A 24,445-nucleotide genomic window follows, 5' to 3' on the forward strand; every position below is an offset into this window, starting at 1 on the left:
AAACGAACAATATCAAAAAAAAAAATGCCACTGACATCTGGTGAATCTATTTGAAAATTGAAAACACGTGAATTTAGTTTACATCCATACGTATTTTTTTTTTTTATTACTTATTTTATAAATTATAATTTCATTAGATTAAAACATATCAATTGCAATCTGTTACACCTTTAAATGTCTCGAGATTAACACGCCAAAGAAACTGGATTATGGAAAAAATGGAACAATTATTGATTAAATGAATTGAGGACAATAACACAAACGGATAATGCCAATGAGTCAAATGACTATCCAGGAAAAAGCTTTAAGTATTTTGAAGAAAATTTGAAGAATGAAGATACCGATGAATCTGCTGAAGATGTCATATTCCAAGCAAGCCAAGGATGGTTTAAAAAATTTAACATTAAAAATAGATTTAATTTGCATAATTTGAAAAAAAATTATGTATTGTAAAACATACACATATTTTATGTAACATGAAGATGTTTCATTTTTGTTAAAAAAATAAAAAGATAAAATGCATTGAATGATAAACCATGTTACAAATTTTAACATTGGGCAGGGAAACCGTTTGTTATCAATGGCAATTTGATAATTACAGCAATTTATTATATTTTTTATCACACCCCTCATAGGGACATGAAAACAAACTATTCCAGGAAAAAGCTTTAAGTATTTTGAAGAAAATTTGAAGAATGAAGATACCGATGAATCTGCTGAAGATGTCATATTCCAAGCAAGCCAAGGATGGTTTAAAAAATATTAACATTAAAAATAGATTTAATTTGCATAATTTGTAAAAAAAAATTATGTACATTTGAATAAAACATACACATGCTTTTATGACATAACATGACTATATCCAAGCAAAAAATGTTTCATTTTTGTTAAAAAAATAAAAAGAATATTTTCATAAAATGCATCTGTGATCAAAGGACATTGAACATCAACTCATAGTGATCACAAGGATCCAAACCATGTTACAGTACGATTTTCCGCAACCGGATATTGGGCAGGGAAACCGTCTGTTATCATGTTTGATGGCAATTTGATAATTACATTGAAGCAATTTATTTATATTTTTTGAATACCACCATCCCCATTACCATCGATCTTTGTAGTTCCAATTGTATGGAACCATCATTTATGATGTGTTCCTATATGTCTATGAACAAAGAGTGGTATCAATCACCAATCCAGCACATAAACCGTTTATTTTGGTGTTCGTTTGCCACGTGATCTTGATAGCTGTACTTGCAACGATATTTTTTTTACAGCCTTCATATGGACATAAAAAATAACCGTTGTGGTGGCGTTTTTTTCCGGTTTTAATAGTGGTACCTGGGTCGCAAAAAGATTTTTTACAACCCGTTATTGGGCAGCGAATCCGTTTTTGTTGATGTTTGAACATCATGTGAAATGACTTTAACGCTCACCGCATAAAATGGTGTTGTTGTTATCCATCAATTTTTTTTGGGTGGGGATGATGGTGGAGAAGATGCTGGTGGTGGTTGTCGCTGGGGCTCAATGATGCACCTTAAAAAAAAATATTTCACCAAAAAAAACCAAAAAAAAAACGAATATTTTATGATGATGGACACTATGATGTAATTTCGAAAACGTTATTGTGCTTCGACTACAATTGCAGCTCAATTTTTCATACCGGACTTATAACAAAAAAAAACGAAAAAAAATAAAGCCAACTATATCCACACTAGAGGCTAAAAATCGACTATATCCACACTAGTCTCTCAAAATTCATTTTACTTTCAAAAATAGAGGTTATTCAGAAATACAATGATAGTAATAATAAACATGAACATGAGTATAGTAATAAAGAAAATCATACTAATAATGTTTTTCTTTTAACAATTACCCAGGTATAAGCAGCCATTTCATCAAATATTTTGTTTTTTACCCTACTATAGTATATCATCCAATTTGAGTTTGAAAACTGTCTGTTTGAACCAAGTCTGGCCGATCAGATGCATTTTGGCCGGGTGCAAGATTTTCGACGATTTTCCGCCAACTTGGGTCGCATGTAACAGTGATGAACCAATTCGGTTTTCCATATCTCGTTACTATAGTCATTGCGTCTTGATATGAAGCCACCATTGATCGTGTGGTCCACCTTGATACGTTGATGGCAGAATATATCGTCTTCCATGCTAGTCCTTGTTCTTGATCACCTATCATATGATATAGGATACAAGGAATAAACATCATCCTTGAAAACGATCCTGACGTCGAACGTAGAGCTAAAGTTTCTCAAGGAATTAATTCAGCCATTAGCTGTTATAAATCACTTAAAAACGAAATAGACAAGAAGGCAAGACAAACAACGTTGGACAATTTTTTTTAAGCCAGGTCCATCCTTACTAGCGAAAAATGATGACGACAGTGATCTTCAGGTTACCATTTCTTCATCGTCTTAAGAATAAAACCATTGAAAAAAAAATTATGTATTGTAAAACATATACATATTGTTGGTTTTTGGAGTATGTTAATATTTTATGTACAAATGTATGTACTTGTTATGTATGTATTTTTATATATATAAACAATATGATATCATTACAATACGTTTGAAAAATAAAATTTCCATATCCGTCATAATAAATATGAAAATCGAATTTTCTAGAATTTTTTTTTGTCAACCATAGATGGCAACACCGTAGTACGATTTATTATCCAATCAAAACCTGCCAAGTTGTATTCTTTAATAAACATCGTCGTCGTCTTCTCTCATTCTCAAACAAACTTGCAGACGGACACAATATTTGACGAGTGATTTTGTATGTGTGTGTGTGTGTGTGTGTGATTCTATTGGTTTAACAATTCTCAATTCAACATAAATTATATACCCGGCATTCTTTTTTTTCTCTTAACGTTTCAATTACCTAGCCTGTTGTTGATTATCTTGATCTTGATTTACTTTTAAATATCTAAATTTCCAAATATTCCAATTTATTATTGTACATCTACAAACAAACACGCGTGTGCTTAAAGCACATGTTATTCTCATCATCATTAATTTATTGCTGTCATTTGTCGTTGTTTTTTTTCCATGACACGTCAATATTACAACATTGAATTTGTTTATATTTTCAAATCCATGTTTTTATAATATATTAGTATAATAGACAAAAGACACAGACAAACACAAAACCACAGCAAGCAATCGAATAAATGAATGAATGAATAAGTGAATTTAGTTTTTTCTAAAATATTTTTAAAATTTTTATTCTGTATACCAAATAAAACAACAAAACAATTCTATCAAATATGAGATTATTATTCTCATTGATACAACTATTTTTCGTGATATTATTCTCATCTTTTATCGTTCAAAATGGTATGTCATTTATTTAGTTTATTAAAATCGATTATTAATTATTTAAAAAAATCATTGGCTCTTTATAATAGTCACATGTGTGGCAGTTATGTCGGTTGATCTTGGATCCGAATGGATGAAGATTGCCATTGTTAGTCCGGGTGTACCAATGGAAATCATATTGAATACGGATTCACAAAGAAAAACACCATTAGCTGTTGCATTCCGTGATGGTGAACGTTATATAGGTGATTCAGCATTAAATGTTGGTATACGATTTCCGGAGAAAACATTTACACATTTTATCGATTTATTGGGTAAATATCGTATCGATTCGATTGCTGTACGGAAATATCTGGAAAGATTTCCTTATCATACTATTGTTGAAAATGAAAAAGATCGAACCATTGAATTTGTGATAAAAGATCAAGATCAAGAATTACGTTTTACACCCGAAGAATTACTGGCAATGATGCTCAATAAAGCTCGACATTATGCTGAAATTGCATCGGCATCATCATCACCTACTGGTCAGGCACAAACAATAACCGATTGTGTATTAACGGTTCCGCCATATTTTTCTCAAACCGAACGTAAAGCTCTAAAATATGCAGCTCAATTAGCTGGACTAAAAGTTTTACAATTGATCAATGTAAATTCAGCTTTTGCATTGAATTATGGAATATTTCGACGTAAAGATTTCAATTCAACAAATCCAACCAACATTTTATTCTATGATATGGGTGCCGGTTCAACATTAGCTACTATTGCCAGCTATCGATTGGTTAAAACGAAAGAACGTGGCTTCACCGAAACTGATCCACAATTGACAATCAAAGGTTTGATAATCATCATCATGATAAAAAAAGAATAACTTTTGATTTCGAATCATACACACTAGGTGTCGCCTTTGATCGTTATCTTGGTGGTTTTGAATTACAATTACGTCTTCGTGATCATTTATTGAAATTATTCGCTGAACATAGTAAGAAAACTATCGATGAAATCCGAAAGAATAAACGTGCAATGGCAAAATTATTGAAAGAAGCTGGCCGATTGAAAAAAGTTCTATCGGCTAATCAAGAACATAAAGCACAGGTTGAAAATGTGATGAATGATATCGATTTAAAAGCAATGGTTACACGTGAACAATTCGAAACAATGGCAACAGATTTATTGAATGAACGTTTAATGAAAACATTGGATGATGTTTTCAAAAATGCCGGTATAACATTGGATGAAATTGATTCATTCATAATTATTGGTGGATCGACACGTATACCTAAAATTCAACAACAATTGGAATCATATTGGTCACGTGAATTGAGTAAAAATATCAATGCCGATGAAGCCGGTGCATTAGGTGCTGCATACCAGGCTGCCTATCTATCTAAAGGTAATGTTTTTTAATTGAAGTCAATTTTTTTTGGTGAATAAACTCATCATTTTTTTTTGTTACAGGATTCAAAGTAAAAGTATTTCATCTAAAAGATTGGAATCAATATCAAATGAATGTGGATTTCGAACGTGAAAATGCTACGGATAAAAAAGTTGTATCACGTACATTGTTTGCACGTGGTAATACATTCCCACAGAAAAAAGTCATAACATTCAATAAGAATCGTGATGATTTTGAATTTAAAGTTAACTATGTTGAACCGAGCATTCCGCAAGATAGTAAATCGACCATAATGAAAGTTTCATTGACAAATGTAGCGGAAATATTCGATAAATTTACCACAAATTCTAGTGTTGAATCAAAAGGAATTAAAGTACATTTTCGTATGGATGAAAGTGGAATTCTCAAACTAGAAAGCAGTGAAGCATCGTTCGAAGTGGAATATGAAGAGATTATCGAAAAGGATAATTATGAACAGATCAGTAATCTTGTTGGTGATGCTATATCGAAATTTGGTAGTAAACTTTCAAGTCTTTTCAGTGGTAATGAGGTAAGTTACAGTTACTTTATAGAAAAGAAACAAACAAACCAATCATTCATTCCATTGATATTGTGCACCTCTACTGAGCTCTTTCGTTTTTTTTCCACATATAATGATATTGAGTTCCAACTGGGTGCTAAATTAAATGTCATTTGCTTTTTTAGAGTTGATGTTTTATCTCAGATTTTTTTTTGAAAAAATCCTTACCGTTTAAAATATCATAGTTAAAAAGCAAACATTTCGTTTAATTCATTTAACTTAACATTTGTTTTATTTTTGATGAAACAAAAAAAAACGTTAATTCCTTTCTCTCTTTTTTTCGACAGAATCTTTCAGCAAATGAGACGGAAAATGTTAATGGCACTGAATCGAAACAAGATGAAGATACACTGAAAGCAAATACAACAAATACCACCGATTCTGGATTGGAGGAAAAAATCCTAAACAATACCAGTTCGAATCAAAACAATTTTACAGGTACTAATGATACTAATAATAGTCAGAAGAATGAAAGTTTGAATGCAACGATGGAACTGAATCAAAATGGTACTACCAAAAGTTTTCAAAAAGAAATTAAGAAAAAAATTATCAAAGAAGAGATTATAACAAATGTCGAACAATTATTGGGTGGTGATTTTCAATTATCATCCGAAACGATTGCTGCATCACAACAAAAATTGGATACATTGAATAAAAGGTTTGTATTTCTATTTTTTTACTGGAAAAACAATTTAAAATTTTTTAATTTAACCAGAGAAAAAGATAAACTTAAACGTGATCAGATGAAAAATGCATTAGAATCATTTATACATGAAACAAGAGATAAATTAAATCAAGATGATTATAGCCAATCGGTTACGGATGATGAACGTGAACGCATTGAAAATGAATTACGTACCGTATCTGAATGGCTTGATTATGAATCGGATTCTGAACAGGCATCAACATTTGAAGAAAAATTGTCCAAACTTAATGGCCAGACAAAAGAACTATTTGAACGTGTACGTGAACATAGTGATCGTCCAGAAGCGTTATCATCATTGACGAATATGTTGAACATAGCTGATATGTTCCATACAAACGCCATGAATGTGTCGAAAGATGAACAAATTTTTAGTGATGTTGAATTGTCTACATTAAGAAAATTGATTGATGATACGAAAACCTGGATGGATGATCAGATACGTGAACAAGATTTGTTACCACGTACAGCGAATCCATCTCTGACCGTTAGAATCATTGTGGAAAAAACAATGTTGGTTGATCGTGAAGTGAAATACCTGTTGAACAAAGCTCGAATTACACCGCCAAAGAAAAAACCCACAACAACAACAACAACAGCCGATTCTAATGAAGAAACTGGGAAAAATACCACTGAATCAACTAATGAAAAGGTATACTTTTTCCTTTTGTTCAAAGTAATTGTTTTTAATTATGATTGTATTTCTTTTACAGAACGATACAATTACTATTGATGAAAAAATCCGAAACGATTCAATGAGTGAAGAAATAAAGACAAATAGTGATGATAAAATTCCAGAAGAATCGAATACAATTGTTGATGATGAACAGACAATCAAACCGGATAATACAAACACTGATTCTGGTCATTCTAGTAAAACTGAATTGTAATATATGCACACACATATATAATATTTCTTACTTATACATTCTAAATAAAATAAAAAATTTCTAATTTATCAAATTAAATTGATTCTCAATCGTCATTTATTCATTTTAGAATGTCGATTGAAATTAAAAATAACGACCTCTATCGACTATCATTGTGATTGATCAAAATTGCACGTGTGTTTAAAATTGTGTTTTGTTTATATCGATGTGTGTCAAAAATGGCAATCAATATTGTTGATGATTCGATGATATTAAAATCTGAAAATGATAATACTCGATGGCAATGGTCTTCAGTACGTGGTGAAACGCGATCCAAAATTGCTCCATATAATATTACGAAAAATTCGAAAACAAAACTTCAAATAACAGAATTATTTGAGAATGAATTAGAAAATAAACGTTTTATGAAACGAAATCTGCGAAATTTACGAAACAAGAAGCTCTTGAATCAATCGCTTAAGAAACCGATTGCAGATCGTATTGTACGAGAAATAAATTTCAAAGAATTATGTAATTCCATTGAAAAGTATGATGAAATCGTAAATCAAATGCGTCATGCTGATCAATTAATTTTTCCGGCTGATGATTGTTCACCTAGTTTTGAAAATGAAATGAATTCAATGTCAAAAACATCCATCAATGGTATTGGGCAGGAAATCACAGAAAATTCTCGGGATGAACATTTTAATGAAGCTATTCTTGATGAAAATGAAAATCAATTATTGAAATCTTTAAATCTAAATGAAGCACGACGATTACATCGAGAGATGCAAAGATTACGTGTATTAATCAGCCACAATGAAGCTAAATATCGTCGAATAAAACGAATAAAATCTAAAAAATATCATCGTATACAGAGAAAAAGAAAAAATGCTGACAATACTATGAACGGAATAAGCAATATTCAAGAATCTGATCGATTACGTGCTCTTGAACGTGCCAGTTTGAAACATACGAATTTAAGTAAATGGTCTAAGCGGCAAAAGACGCATTGTCAATTTGTTGAGCAATCTCGAAATGCATTAAATGAACAAATTAATTTCAACAGAGCTTTGATGGCTAAACAAACTGAATTTACGCAATCATTACTTCCATCAGAAAATGATGATAATGATTCAAACGTAGAATTAGATGAATCAAAAACAATTCCATCCAACAACTATTGTCCATGGTCATCATACAAAAAAAATCATCAACCGATGGAAAATCCAAAAAATATTCGATTCGAACCAAATGCCATTTCGAAATGTAATGATTTTGATTCAATGGAATTCGGTGAAAGAACAGAAAAATTGCATCAAATTTTTGGCATCGACTATGAAATAGATGAACAGATTATGATTCAAAATGAAAATCAAAATCAGTCCGGAACTGAACAACAATATTTACCTGGATGGTCAACAAAACGATGGTCTGGTTTCGGTATCAAAGAGACGAATAAATACAAATTAAAGGCAATAAAAAAACAAATCATTCACCAGAATGAACAAGATGAACGGATTTGTCATGCAATATTTTTTCAGAATGAAGAAAAAAATTCTACAATTACAGATAAATATAAACATTATTTAACAGCCAAACAATCGTTACGATTATCGAAACCAAACGGTTCGAATTGGAATCCGGTGATAATTGAAAAAAACTTAAATGAACCACCGGTGATTATACGTCAAGGAAAATTGATTGAACCAATGAAATTTTGATTTGTTATATATTATCATTTTCATATTATTATCATCATTATTGATTCATTATTAATAATAAAATGAAATGAATAAATGCTACTGAAAAATTTAAAGAAACAAAAAAAAAATCATAACATTTCATGAACATTATTCACGAACTACTTTACGATATAATACACGTAATGGTTCATATAATGATTTTCCTTTATATTCAGCATCGGTTATTGGTGGTATTTCAACATTTTCACATTTATCACGATTATAATCATCGCATACGATCGATGTCATTTCGAGACGAATTTTTTGTTGCATTTCACGCATATAATCGATATCATCTTTGGAACAAACTGATGATCCTTTTGATCGCATTGCTTTACCTACACATGGTATTGTTTGACGAATTTTGCTAGATTTTTTTTCATATATGTTGTCGTTATAGGATAAGGACAGGAAAAAGAATGAAAAAAAAATTGTTAGAAACAATAATGTATACACACACACACACAAGACATGTTGGACATGTTCTTTTTTTTCTGTTGGTTTAGTTATTGTGTCGTTGCCATTTTTTTTCTGTATATTCATTCTTTTTTTTTTTATCTGTCTGTGTTTCTTTTCAGGATTTCTTTAATAATATTCTTGAACTAACGACAACGAAAAAAAAGAATGAAATTGAAGAAAAAAAAAATCTAAGGAAAAAAAATGTGAATGACATGTAGTCCCAAAAGGATAACTGTCATTTGGATCACAAACACACACACACACACATAGTTTATAGTTTTTTTTTTCTCGGTAAAAACATCCAAACAAAAAGACAAACATTGACTATCTGTATACAACTGCAGTACTATGTTCAATTCACCAATGCGATACATGATTTCCAAGGAAAAAATATGAAAATTTTTTTTGTTTGTTTGTTTGTTTGTTACTTACCAGCAAAGAATTCGTAGAATTTTATGTTTATCATTAAATTTATTTGCTGCAAATACTAATTTCTGATAATCACCAATACAACGATATGTATCATCAACAACCGAATTAGCACAGCCAACATGTGTAAGTAATTCTTTATTATTGATTGATTATGTTTGGTGATTGGTAAATGAATGGTAGCAAAGAAATACAAAAAAAAACATCGAACACATTAAAAGAAATCAATCAATATGATAACAAGAAGCATACCTTTTTTACGGCCATTAGTTCGACATAAACGTTTCATAACACGATTTGATCCTTCCAAAAGATGATTCAATATACGTTCTTCGAATGTATTATCCGAACAACGATTAATGAAATTTGTTGCACATTGTTCTGAACGTTTCAGTTCATTACATTTATCATTCAATGTTGACATTGTTGTTGGAAATCCTTGAAATCGTTTTGCATTCGATTCCAATAGGAAACCAAGATTTAAACATTCTTGAATGGCTTTTTTAATATCACAATCCGATGTTGTACGTAATGTCCATGTTGAGCCTATATTTGATTAATTGATTTGATTGATTATAATATAATTTGTTTATTAATTTAGAATAAAATAAATTTACCGATAAAAACCGCTATCAATACAATGTATCGGGCAAACATGATGATGGTCTAATTTAATCATGTAATTCACGTTTAAAATTTTTTTTTTCAATTTCCAATCGATGATTCCAAATGTGATAAATGCAAAGAAAACTTTGTAAGAAAAATTGGCTATTTATACCAAATTAATGACAAGAGAGAAAGTTATTTAAATTTAAAAAGTCATTCGTTTCTTTTCTCTTTTTATTTTCCAAATCATTAATTCTAGAAGGTCAGTATTAAAAATTGATAATTGATTGATTTTTTTTTTCATTAGAAAAAAATTCTTTCATTTCATTTCATTTATCGTTGATTGCACAGATCAAATGACAATAATTGCAATCATCATCTGTATAATATATGTTCATTTTGTGTTCATTTTTATTTTCTACTACCTTTCACCATCATCACCATCAACATCATTGATCGATCAGCATAAACAAGATACATTTACTACGTCAATTGAATGGGTTTCTTTCAAACCAAACAAACAAACAAACAAACAGCAAAAAAAAAAGAAAAAATAAAATCTCATCATCATCATTATCAAATGTTGCCCAGTTCAAATCAATAACCAATCATTTCAACTTTTGAAATGTGTCTGATAATGTATGTAATTTTTTTTTTGGTGTGTGTGTGATCAATTCTTACCAACCAACCACACACACACAAAAAAAAACTGGGAAAAATTCGCTTGCATCCATGATGATGATGATGATGAAAAGATTTTCTAATCAGAAAAAAAATCTCATTTTTTTTTATTATGTAATTTATTAATTTATAGGTACCTTCTAAAATGTATTTTTTTACCGATGTTTTTGATTGATTGCAATCGATTAGATTCGATACGATCGATAGTGGGGATAAGATAGTGTATTGGCGATCAATCATCGATCATAACAATCACATCATCATCATTATCATCGGAAACAATGGAAAATAAAAAAAAAGACTATTATCATCACACAATATATTAATCAAAAGCAGCAATCTGAATAATTAACCAGGAAAAAAAACAAGCAACAGCAACAAAAAGGAATTAAAATCCAAAACATGATTGTTTTGGAATGTTAATGATCAAAGTTGTGATGTTTGAATATTTTAAATGGAATGTTCGACTTTGATTTAAAAAACAATTGATTGTAATCTGAATAATTAACCAAAAAAAAACTGAATAATTAACCAGGAAAAAAAATGCAACAACATTAACAGAAAAAAATTTATTGATTGATTGATTCTTGATTTGATCATTTCATTGTTTTTTGTACGTTTAAATGTTCATCATCATCATCATCTTACGTTCATGTTAATCTATATTCATCATTTTATATTGAAAAGGAATTATTGTTATTTTATAAATTCAAAATCGATATATATATATCAGAATCGTATCGATCATTTACCATACGTCATCGTCATCATTGATTTCTGAATTTGATCCAATATTTGGAAATACCAACCACACCATACGTCATCGTCATCATTGATTTCTGAATTTGATCCAATATTTGGATCAGAATTAAACATTTTAGATTTGTACTGAAGAACAAACAAAAAAACAATTCAACCATATGAATTCTCAAAAACAAATATATGGGTCATCGTCATATTTGGTCGGAAATTTTTTTTTTTATATGGAAATCTGTCTTGTCTTCGGAAAATGAATAAATGTTCTAATATATGGGTCATCGTCATATTTGGTCGGAAATTTTTTTTTTATAAAGAAGAACACACAAATTTTTTTTTTATATTCCTCATCATCAATAATAATCGAGTTCAAACATCATATGGATAGATAATTTCAAGAAAAAAAAAAAGATTTCTGTGGATTTTTATCCAACAACAACATATTTGGTTATTACTATTATATACAATGAATCTAGTTATCCAAATAAATATAGAAATGAAACATAAATTCAATATAGTTCCATGGATCTCAGTATATTAAATTATCATATTTTTTTTTCTTCTCTATCTGATATCATCATTATTTCATTCATTCTTCATCTTCATCATCATCATCATCATCATCATCATCATGATCTTACGGCTGAATTGTTGATGATCGGTCACATACACACACACACACAGATTATTGACAAAATTATTATTCTGTAACCGAAATTTTTTTTTGCTCGATAATTTTTCATCGCAGTCATTCACAAACATTTTTTTTTCTGTTTGATCAAAATGTTTCCATACATTCCAAGACAACAACTGTGTGACGACGACAACAACAACAACAAAAATCGAATACAAATTGACCGTCTTGATATTCTTCTAAGAAATGTTGTTTCGCTGATCATTTCAGTCCTGTTCAAAAACAATGTTCACGAAACAAAGATAAATTGATACCACCACCATCATCAATTATCATCATCATTTTTTTTTATAAATGAACAAAAGAAACAAAGATAAAATTACCTGTGTAAAAAAAAGATTTGCAATTTTCATTCAAAACATTGTTGAAGAATTTGAAAACACAAGAATCGTCCAAAAAAAAAATAAAGAATAAAAACTTGATGATGATGACGAGAATGATGGACAGAATCTGGAAGGAAAAACAACAACAACAAACAACTATAGTTTGTTAAATGAATGAATTATTTAATTTAATTAATTACAATCTTTGCATGGAAACAATTTTTTTGTTGCTAGAATCCATTTTACCATTACATCGCATCAATTTTTTTTTTGTTTCATTTCATTAATCTTAATTTATAATAATAATTATGCACAACAAGAGAAATAAGTTTACACGTTTTTCTGTTTTTTTTTTTTTTTTGTTTCAATCAAATTTCAAGAGTAAAAAAAATGGGGATTAAAAATTCCAGTTCATGATTGAAATTGATTAATTAAAAACGACGGTTGTTGTCGTTGTTGTTGTTGTTGTTGTTGTTTCGAGAAAAAAAAATCGTAAAAAGGCTTGCCTGAAAATTAATAAATTTTCAAAATCATCATATATGGTTTTGATGGGCTTTCATACCAAAGAAAAAAACGTTAAAAATTTTGAAAAGTTGCTCGAGATGTTTTTTTTTGTAATGTGTGAACAACAAAAATGATGATGATATACAAGAATTGGGATGAGCCATCCATACAAACATACAAATCATCATCATCGTGTGTGTGTGTGTCATGACCAAATAATCTCAATTTGAATGAGTGAGAAAAAAAAATTTGAAAACGAAAAAAACAAGACGTACGAAAACAGTTTAATTATCAAATTATTTTTTTCCCTTTCGTCTAGCAGTGGAGAATTCAACAATTTTTTTGATTATATAAACGAAATTAGAACAAAAAAAATAAAATAAAAAATAAAGACGATAATCATGGATATGGTAATCACAACAAGATCAAGATTGATTAGGCTTCAAAATTATGTAATGGTGAAAAAAAAATGGTTAAGCCCTAAAAAATCATCATCATTCTGTTGATGGCGATGATGATGATGATGATAATACCCAATTAACGGGAAAAAAAATTCTTTTGTCTATCTCTTTTGTTTTCAATATTCTGATTTTGGTTTCATCATCATCATCATTGTCGTCATGTTTGTTCAAATATATTATAACTCATAAGACAAAAAAAACGAACGATGAATATGAAAATTGAACAAAAACGAACGAAACAAACTTGAAGAGATTAACTGATAAAAAAAAGAAAAGAAAAAGTTTCGACAATAATAACAAATTTTTTTTCACATCTTAAATGATGATGATGATGATCGTGATAATGGTGAAGAAAGTTAACATGAATGAAAATGAAATCAAAATGTGTCCATGTCAGAATCAATGGCAGAATTTTTTTTTTTTTTTTTTGTTGCTTTCTCGGAACAATGAAAATAATCGAAAAAGGAAAAAAAAACCCACACACCCACACACACACACACATACAAACAGTGAAAATGAATTTGCATAATGTGTCTTTCGATTCTGTGACGATATGATTTTTTTTTTTTTTGAACACACGCACACAATGAATGTTTCATAACTTTTTTTTCTATATTTTCTGAACAAAAATTCTTGCAAAAAGAAATTTGTTTAAATGAATGAATGAATGAATGATTGTATTGAATGATATTCAAATGATAAGAATTGAAAATGAAGAGAGAGAGAGAGAAAAAAAATGTAGAAATAAAGTTTTACTTACGTGATTTACGAATATATTTTGATTTATATAATTCTGTCGATTTTTATTCTATTTGATTCCTTCATCATCATCGTCATTCTTTTTTGGATTCCAATTGATGATTTGTTATGTGTGGATTTTTTTGTTGTTGTTGTTGTTGTCTGCAATAAAAGAAATATATATGAAAAGAGACCGTTCCGTTCCGTACCTTTTTTTTCTGTGCCCAGGTTGCTCATTCTGTATTCAGAAAGCGATGTTGTTTATCGAGAAAAAAAAATCTAAATGAAAAAAGCCGAAAAATGTATGCTTTACCACATGTTTGGCTTTGATTCATCATCATCATCATCATCATAATCATTTTCTGGCTCTTCTTCTGGTGGTGGTGGTGGCGGTTAATTTTCTACTGTAGCAAAGTTTATTCGTTCTGTATACGAAAATTTTATTGAATTGTCGTTACCCAAACGGAAATAAAAGATCTCTGAGAGAAAGAAAGAAAATGATTTTGATTCAAAATTGAATTCCATATAATTTGGTTTTTCTTGCTCGATATTTTGTTGTTTGTTGTTTTTTTCTTGTTAATTCACTCAAACACAACAACAACAACAACGACGATAACATTGATTTCAATTTACATTTTACATGACGGTCAACGTGGATCGTGAAGCGGGTGCAAAAAAAAAGAACTACAGACTATCACTTTTCACTGGAACTTTTAATCCATGATCGGGCAAAAAAAAATGATCCATTTTTCAAACATTAAATCTTATGGAATGTGGTGAACAAAAAAAAATAAATGTCGACATATAAAAACAAACAAACAAAGTTTTGTTTTTCTCACTCGTTGAAATTCATATAGAATGATAAATAACTTATTTTTTATTTTTTTATTTTTTTATTTTTTTTGAATTGTCGGTCGTCGGGTAAGTTTGGCGCTAAATACCACAAAAAACAAAACAAACAAACGAAACACAAATCGAAAGTTATTCGTTATGTACAACAACAACAACAACTGATGGCCTCAAATCATGGGCAAATAAATATTTTGTGTGTGTGTTGTCTTGTACTATGGTTAGTATACTACACTAACCTTTTTTTCCAGAAATGAAAATGAAATGGCTCATATTTTTTTCCGAAGAAGAAAAAACTTTTTTTTTCAAGTGAAAAAACAATAAGAATTTTGTTGTTGTTGTTGACTATTGACTATCCGTATTGAATATGAATATTTTTACCATTCATCTGCCCGAAAAAAAGGTGGCTGGCTGTTTTCGTATCGGTTTTTTTTTTGTTCACAAACTTTTCTATTTTCGAACCAAATAACAACAACAACAACAACAAAAAAAATATTCGGAATTAACAACAACAACAAAAACTGAATAAAGATTATAGAAAAAAAAACTTTAAGAATTAGGAAAATATTCAAACAGGAAATAATAGGAAAAAAAAAAAATAAAGAGAAAAAAAAAATAACCGGATCTAAAGGAATAATAAATGTCAAAATATAATCGTATCTGTGCGTGTTTTACATTATCATCATCATCATCATCATCGAAAAAATGTTTCCATTAATCTTATTTTCGGGCCGAAAACAGAAAAAAATTATTTATTTACCCAAGACCAGAATCTAGTTGTCTATAATTTTATCAATGAAATCAATGGCAGAAATTTCAATGAAATTTTTCTATGAACATAAAAATAGCTGTAATGAAAATGTTAATTCAGGTGATATAATTCAACGGAAATGAAATGAAATGATAATTTCCGTACATAATTATGGTGAAATGAATTTTTTTTTTGTTTTTCAAGAATTATCATTCAACATTAATCATTGAAAATTGTTGAAAATTTTTTTTCTCAAAATGATCCGGATACGTGAGTCAATTGTATTGTAGTTGTTTATTTTGTTTTTTTTTTGTTTTTTTTTTGGTCCATTCACTGGAACTATGGGACATTTCAAAGGTTTCCATACACACACAAACATTGCATCTTTTTTTCCCGTACATTAATCATAAGTGACTTGTGAGTGAAACAAGAGAATCCTTTCATACATTGTATCGATAATGAAACACAAAATGAACTTATATTTTGTTTTTTTTTTCCTCGTTTCTTTCCACTGAAACAGAATATAATGTTTTAAGTAAAAAAAAACTATTGTGGGAAAAAAAAGCTCATAATGATTCTTTTCACATTGTTCTCATTACTTTGTCTGATTTCTCGCTTCATTTTCATTATTTTATCCGTTTTGAAGCTCAAAATGAAATAAGGAAACAATAACAAAAATGGTTGAAAAAAAATTCCAAAGAATTTGCTTAACATTTTCCATACACAACAACCACACACATTCACAAACACACACACACCAACGAAAATGAACAAGCCAGAAATTCATTCCGGATTTTGTCTTTTAGATTTTTTTTTCTTTTTTTTTTCACTGTTGACAGTGGATTTGATAGATGGATGAATGGATTGTGTGTGTGTATATGGAGACAATCGGAAAAAAACAACAACAACGACACATCTTTTTTTTTACAAGGAAAAAACCCACAGAATAATACTGATTCATTGAGAAATGAAAAATATAAATTTTTACCAAAACTAAAATGAATGGGGAGAGTGGGGCATGAGTGTAAGGCATACTTTTATAATATATAAAATTCATCTACGGGGACATTGTAGATAATAATAATAATATTATGCATGCCGCCCGGTTATTTATTTTTTCTTCCAACAATTTCCGATCTATTTTCTTGTTCATAAACCAACCAAAAAAAAAAAAAAAAAAAAAATTCATCCATCATCATTTCATTAGACCAATTGGCAAAAAAAATAAGAGATTTAAATAAAAAAATTGTCAATTCAGCTTTGAAAATTGTCGCTGTCCAGTCATTCATGTGATAATGATGATGATGATGACGATGATGATGGCCAAATAAATTTGACCCATGAGAATTAAAATTGATTTTTTTTTCTCAATATTTTGATGCACAAAAACTTTTGTTCAATCAAAAACAACAACTGCTTCAATAATATTGATGAAAATCATTGAAGGAAAATAAAAGTTTGAATGGTGAAAAAAAAGTGAAATGGAAAATATTCGCTCGATCAACCGAAGATATTCGATTATCGATTAATTAGTAGTAATAATTAGAAAAAAAATGGTCAAGAAAATTTACTGCATCAAAATTTGTTGGCAGTTTTTTTTATTACATAAAAACATAACTACGTTTTGTATGACCAATGATGTCCATAGATAAAAAAAAACACAAACATCAATAAGTCAGTGTTTGATGTTTTGAAACACACACACACACACACAAAAAAAAATAGGAAATAAAAATGCAAAAATACAAACAGTGTGTGGCTATTTTATTCCATAGTTTCCAAATCATCATTGTCATCATCGACAATAAATATAAACAAAAGAATTCAGACCATTTTTTTTGTTTTGTTTTGTTTTGTTTTGTCGTTGCCGTTATCACAACAACACCAATAACGTCGATGATGATTGTGTGTGTGTGTGTGTGTGTGTGTGTGTGTGTGTGAAACAAAACAAAATGGAAAGAAACAACATTCAGAAATAATAATAAATAAAACATATTGGGAAAAGAAACCAGAAAACAAAAACCGATCACATCATTCACACATAAATATATTTCGATCAATATTTCATTGAAACAAAAAGTAGAAAAAATTTCGACCAACAAACTGGTCAATTCTATTATTAGTTATCTCGTCGTATTATTCTAATTTTTGTTTTCTTTCTCTACTGTTTCTTCTTGTTTGTCCGGTCAAATATATTCGGTTTTTTGTTTTTGTTGATGATTTTTGATTTTTATACTCGGCATGTGTTAGCCGTTGTTGTTGTTGTTTGATATGTTGCGTAAACGTTATTCAAAGATAAGAGAGAGAAAGGGAAATATGTCAGAGAAAAAAAAACTTTTATAGTCATCATCATCATCTGACACCCAAAAGTTATCTTGACTGGACACATTCATAAACACCAAACACATAATGTTGTTAACAATGTTGCAATGTAGAACACTACTGTTTCTGCTGACCAGTCTATAATTGATACTCGTGGCATATTCATCATCATCATCATCATTGAAATAAATGACATGAATGCAACAGAGAGAGAAAAAAAAATCAAGAGAAAAATCCCGTCATTCATTCATTCTCATTGCGAAAAAATTCAAAAGTCTAAAATATTAGTTCATCATTTTCTTCAGAATAAAAGGGGTGGTGCCAGTTAATTTCCTACAAATCCTTTTATGTTATTTAATACTTATTATCATTATAATCATAATCATTTTCAAGAAACAAACAAACAACGTTTTTTTTTAATCATCTTAAGACTAGCATTCTTTAGCTCAAAAAAACAATGTTGTTGCATATGAGTGTGTTCCAGAAAATTTAAATTAATCAGGCTTGTTTTTTTTTGTTATTCAAACAAAGAACTAAACTTTTTTTTTGGAAAAAGAAACTCTTGTTTTTTGTTGTTCTGGAACTTGTCGAAAAGTCTTGTTTAGTTTCGTTCGTTTTTTTTTAAGAAGAGAAAAAAACGAAACAAAATTCTGATCTTTATATAAATTCTGGTGTTTTCTGATTTTTTTTTCTTTTGTTATGAATAATATTCAAACAAGGAGAGAGAGAGAGAAAAATAAATTAAAAATTTAAACAATGAATTTTTTTTCCCTTTTTTTCGTACAAAATAGGATTAATTGATGCTGATGATGATGATCATGAATTCTGTACACATTCATACGCCCAACACACACACACACACAAGAATATTATAGATACGAGAACAAAAAAAAAACATAAAGCGGATATAGTCGAAACAAAACAAAACAAAAAAAACAGAAAAAAAAGAAGGCAACTAGTAATCGATCCAGAAAATTTCATCATTCAAACATTCAGATTATTTATTTTTTGCTTCAGCAAAAAAAAAGAAAAAGAAAATTCCTCTTCATTTGCAATGGGAAAAGAAACCTTTTACACACAGATAAACACTGTAGTTGTCATTATTGCTACTAGCTAGCCCATAGTACGGGTTATATATTCTCAAAGTGGTAAGAATAAAATTCAAAATGAAAAGAACGCAAGTGAGAAAAAAAATGTTTTATTTTTTTGGAAGAATTTCGGCGCGCGCCGTTTTTATTTCATTCCAATATTGTTGGTTAGTTTGCTGTTTGAAACACATTTTCTAACACACACACACACACTCGATACACATAAAATAGTCACATTCATTCACAATTCTCACTCATATCCATTTGGTTCATTCAAATTATCATCATCATACGATACACACACACACCAGCAGTTTAAATTTCAATATTAAACCAAAAAAAAAAACATTTAACATTTGACCGCGAAATTGTTTTCGCAAGTGTGTGTGTTTTTTGTTTGTTTGTTTGTGTGATTCTATTCTATGTGTGTGTGTGCTGTGGTGATATGGTGTATATTTAGGGCGTGAACAGTATTTTTTTTTCAATTATTTCCAAACGAATGGATAATTTTTTTTCTCAGCGGAAAAAATTGTTTTTTTTTTTGTTCTTCACAACAAAATATGGTTGGTTGGTGGTTTTTTTTCATCAAAATTGCTTCATTTTCTTTCTATTTATGTGTGTGTGTGTGTGTGTGTTTTGCCAATCTGTAAATCCCAAAAGTTTCAAATCTTGAAAATTGAAATATTTTTTTCCTTCTCAATTGTTATTAAAATTTAAATTTTTTAAAATTTTGAGCTAAAATTGAATTTTTTGTTGTTGTTGTTGTTCATTCCACATCTCTTTTTCTGGTTGCATCAGTTGTGTTATCTTTATTTGTTTTTTTTTCTTTTTTTTCGTTTTAATTTTTTTGCGCTTCATATCATCATATCATCATGAACTAAAAAAAAAAAAAAAAAAAAACATTGCCATCACACACGAGCATTATTTCTTGTTTTCTTAAGAATTAAAAATTATTAGTATTCTGCACAATCGATTCTTGTCATCAATGATTTCATATTTTTTTTTTGTGTGTGTGTGTGTATCTGTGATTTTCACTAAAATCTCACATTCGAAATAAACAACAGTTTGTGTGCATGACTACATTTCAAAAAAACAACTTGAGATTTTTTGTTGTTGTTGCTGGTAAGATTTTTTTTTTTTTTTTTTTTTTTTTTTTTTGATTTAAAAGTTGTTTTTGTTGTTGTCGTTGTCGTTGTAGTTGTATTCATCACAAAGATAACCAAAATATAAACACATTTTTTCCATCTTCTTCTTTAAGCGAAAAAAAATTGAGAAATCAAAATATCAATAACCGATTTTTCGACATCCGGGAAAAGAATCAAAAAAAAAAATGTTAAAGTTTCATATTTATCGGATTTTCTTTTTGATTTGTTTCGGAAAGATTTTTTTCACTCATCATCGTCATCATCAACATTAGTGATAGTCATTTTAGTAGCAGTCTTTTTTTTCTTGTCGGTCGGATATCTTTCGTTTTGGCACAAAAAAAAGGAGAAAAAAAAATTTGAAATTGTTATTTTCATTTAATAGTTAAGAAAGTTGTTTGCAAATCCGGAATCTGTCAAAAGAAGATTTTTTTTTCTCTTCATTTGATTTGATACAACGAAAATGTAACTCTCTCTCTCTCTCTCACTCTATTTCTATCTGATTCAACGGTCAAAAAAAAAAAAATATAAAGTTTTCATTTCATAAGTCAAAATTCGTGCTCGAAACCATGTATTTCAATATGAAACTTTATTCTGGCAGAATACATTTTACCACTGGTTGTTGTGTGCATAGAAGAAACTTGATCTTTTCCTGTTCCTATCCACATTAACAAATGTTATTCATGTATATCATGAAAACATTATTAAGAGTTGAGCCAATTTTTTTTCAATTAGTCAGCTTTCTTTCATTTCATTTCATTTCATTACTTATTTATTTGAATTAAATCAAACACAATGAATTCTTCTATTCACCATTGATATTGAAAAAGGATGACCATTCGTGATGATGGAAAAACATTGTTTTTTTTCACTCATTCTTGTTTTGATTTCATGGATTGGAAAAAAAACGAAGACATGATGATGATGATGATATATGAATCGAATTGAATTGACTGAATGAATGAATACGAATAAGAATGATTCCACAAAGAAATGCTGATAATCTTCTTAAAGATGATGATGACGATGATGATGAACAATAATAATTTATCAATTTATCTATTATTTGGTTTGTTTGTTCTATAGAACAATTTTTGCTTTTGTTTTTTTTATTGCATCCATTGTTCAGTTATGAATTAGACTGGCTGAATATGAATTTTTTTTTTTCGTTTCCTTTCGAACTGCATAGACAAAAAAAAAGCCAAGTGATCCATGTATAAAATAAGTATAGATCGGTGGCCATTACATTTTGATGAGTAAATATAGAAAGAAATGAAATGAAATGAAAAAAAAAATCTCAAACAACATGCAATCCTTATGAAACACACAGACACAAGAATTGATGATGATGATAATAATAATAATAATAAATTGATGATAAAGTTGATGCTAAAATAAATAAATATAAAAAAAAAAAACAAACTACACCATAGTATGTGCGTGTTCATCGACTTTTGAATGCCAAGAATAGCTGGAAAAAAAAGAAAAGAAAAATATCTATTCTTTCACAGAAAAAAAACGTGACCAAATCTTTTCATAGTTCATGGATCATTTTGATTATTGGATCTAAATCATTTCCGGTCCGAAGTAGAAAAAAAATTCATTAATCTTTGTGGTCAAAATTCATGGACCAAAAAAAAAAAAAAAAAAAAAAAAAAAGTTTATAAAAACAAAAATTAAACAAACAAACAAAAAAATCAATTGAAATCTAAATTGAATTTTAAATTTGTTGTTGGCATTTTTTGTCATCATCATTATTTTGACAACAACAACAACAAAAACAAACTAAATTTTTCACAAATTTCAGAATAAAAAAAAAACAAAAAACATAAACGTGACTGTATTTCGATTACCTAAAGGCATAAGTTTTTTTTCACAAATGAAAAACAAAGAATAAATTTTTTTCAATTTAAATTCTCGAAAAAAAAATATTTCACAATAATCAAATGAAGATAACAAACAAACAAAAATGACAATATGGCTTCATGTTGTTCATCAGTCAACACCACAATAATAATAATAATGAAATCGATGCCCCATGTGTAACAATGAAGTAAACGATTTTCGGGTCATTGTTGGCCATTTTGAATGACACAATCATTGTAGTGGATCTGCAATCGAATTAAATCGTTGGAAAAAAAATGAAAAAAAAATTGCAATCTCTTTACCAAGAAAGGAAATTTCATTGATGTAATCGGTATCATCATCATCATCATCATCATCTGGTTGATGTTTTGTGATTGTCAACAATTTGACAGTTTTCGTTATTAAATTCTTTTTTTTTCCTTCTTTAGCTCGTACACTCAGACACACGAATTTTCAATTTTCATTCAATTTTATAAAAAGTTTTCAATTCTGATTGTTGTTGTTTTTTTCTCAATCTTTCATCTGGAACATTCACAACAATCGATTGTAACGAATGGTTGAAATTCATTTAGAATTGATGATTATTTGGGATTTTTTGGGCGCATAACAAAAACAAAAAAAAAACATCCAATACAGAATCTAGAAATGAGAAAGAACAAACTTGAAATATCTATAGGATTCTTTCTGATTCTTTAGCCATTAACTCTAGAAAATAGAAAAAAAAGATTCCACTTCACAAATGTGACAGGAAGATGGATTCATGGATTTTTTTGTTGTTGTTGTTTTGTTTTCATTTGAAGATGATTTTGGTCATTTTCAATTCTTGAAAAATTCAGATGATGATTATATGGCTATCTGCTTGTTGTTGGTCTGGTGATTTATTTATTAGGATATTTTTTTGGCGCTAGAAAATGAAATTGGCCTGTTTTTTTTTTGCTTTTGCTTTTTCGATTTTGATCAAATCGAAATAATTCCGTAATATAGATCAAAATATATATAGGAATTTCTTGGAATCAAAATACCTGGATACACCGACTGACCGACCGACTGACCATCCATCACCGATAATCGATGATTGAATTTTAATCGTTTAATATTTTATTTATACAATTTTTTTTATCCATCATCATCATCATCTTGATTCTGTCTTTACAAATCCAATCAAATTAGCTGTCATTTGCCGCTAAATTTACCAAATTGAATTGAATTTTCTTTTTTCTCTTTTTTTTCTACCATTTAAAGCATTATTGCCAGCCAGACGAAAAAATTATTTTATTTTAGCGCTGACACACACACACACACACAGACGCAGAAAAAAAATTCGATTTGGTCAATTTCTTTAATTTTCGCATGACTAAATCATAGAAAAATCTATAGATTTGGAAAAATTTGTTTTCACTTTTTGCTTTCACTTTCACATTTTACACACACACACACACAAGCAGACATTTTGCCTTTTTAAATGTAAAAAATTTCATTTGGATATTTATCAAACATCATATGGCCAGAAAAGATAAACTTTTCTTTTCTTTAGTTAACTAATCATGAAAAAAGAAAACGAAGATGATTATGATAAGTTGGTAACTAAATTCTGGCTAAAAGTTTCTCACTGGGTTTTGTGTGCATGTAAAAGAAAAAAAAAATCCAAACATCATCTAACAGGATGTGTGTGTGTGTGTGTGTGTTTGTAGTTGTGTAGCGATGATGAAGATGAACACAACAAATGAATCCGAGTCTTTTTTCATCGTAACCAATTTTCGTTTTAAATCTTATATTCCAAGAATGCTGCTTTTCATTTTTTTTTTTTTTTTTTTGTTCATTTCATGAGAAAGAAAAATCACTGAATCAATGATGATTATCATCGTCAAGTTGAAAGAAAAAAGATAAAAAGGAAAAAAATGGGTTAAATGAGCATCATTAAAAGATTTGAATCAAGTAGAAAAAATCCTCATCTCTTTATCTCTCGATACAATAAGATGGTATATAGCAAATAGCAAATGAAACATTTTCTGGATATTTAGATTTTAATCATCCAAAAAAACCGTGCCAAAATTTTTCTGGTAAACCTAAAATTATCCAGGTAATTTTTATTGTTTTTTTTTTGCTGTACGAGATTTGTGAAAAGAAAACCAAAAAATAAAAAAAC

At 28.9% G+C, this 24,445-nt stretch overlaps 3 protein-coding genes across 4 annotated transcripts; 2 read left to right on the forward strand and 1 right to left on the reverse strand.

Moving 5' to 3' along the window:
• Window positions 1–2,720: 2,720 nt before the first annotated feature.
• On the forward strand, window positions 2,721–6,984 carry Grp170 (hypoxia up-regulated Grp170 co-chaperone protein). Its single transcript, XM_047054189.2, has 7 exons — window positions 2,721–3,355; window positions 3,427–4,173; window positions 4,236–4,730; window positions 4,796–5,283; window positions 5,601–5,971; window positions 6,029–6,668; window positions 6,730–6,984. The coding sequence occupies exons 1-7, from the start codon at window positions 3,286–3,288 to the stop codon at window positions 6,904–6,906; spliced, it is 2,988 nt and encodes a 995-aa protein (XP_046910145.2). The 5' UTR covers window positions 2,721–3,285; the 3' UTR covers window positions 6,907–6,984.
• Window positions 6,985–7,063: 79 nt separating this feature from the next.
• LOC124491692 (U3 small nucleolar RNA-associated protein 14 homolog C) lies at window positions 7,064–8,609 on the forward strand. The gene has a single exon (XM_075735356.1). The coding sequence runs from the start codon at window positions 7,125–7,127 to the stop codon at window positions 8,607–8,609; it is 1,485 nt and encodes a 494-aa protein (XP_075591471.1). The 5' UTR covers window positions 7,064–7,124.
• LOC124491534 (uncharacterized) lies at window positions 8,604–14,566 on the reverse strand. 2 transcript variants are annotated; one of them, XM_075735357.1, is made up of 5 exons: window positions 14,304–14,566; window positions 10,136–10,286; window positions 9,771–10,064; window positions 9,522–9,654; window positions 8,604–8,997 (listed from the first exon to the last, which is right to left on the reverse strand). In XM_075735357.1, exons 2-5 carry the CDS (start codon window positions 10,173–10,175, stop codon window positions 8,739–8,741), a joined length of 726 nt encoding a protein of 241 aa, XP_075591472.1. In that variant the 5' UTR covers window positions 10,176–10,286; window positions 14,304–14,566; the 3' UTR covers window positions 8,604–8,738. The 2 variants fall into 2 exon arrangements, with proteins under 2 accessions (XP_075591472.1, XP_046910146.1); XM_047054190.2 differs by lacking the exon at window positions 14,304–14,566 and having other exon boundaries at window positions 10,136–10,291.
• Between the last annotated feature and the right edge of the window lie 9,879 nt (window positions 14,567–24,445).

Source organism: Dermatophagoides farinae, chromosome 1 (genome assembly GCF_024713945.1).
Source record: "Dermatophagoides farinae isolate YC_2012a chromosome 1, ASM2471394v1, whole genome shotgun sequence".
NCBI classification, from domain to species: Eukaryota; Metazoa; Arthropoda; class Arachnida; order Sarcoptiformes; family Pyroglyphidae; genus Dermatophagoides; species Dermatophagoides farinae.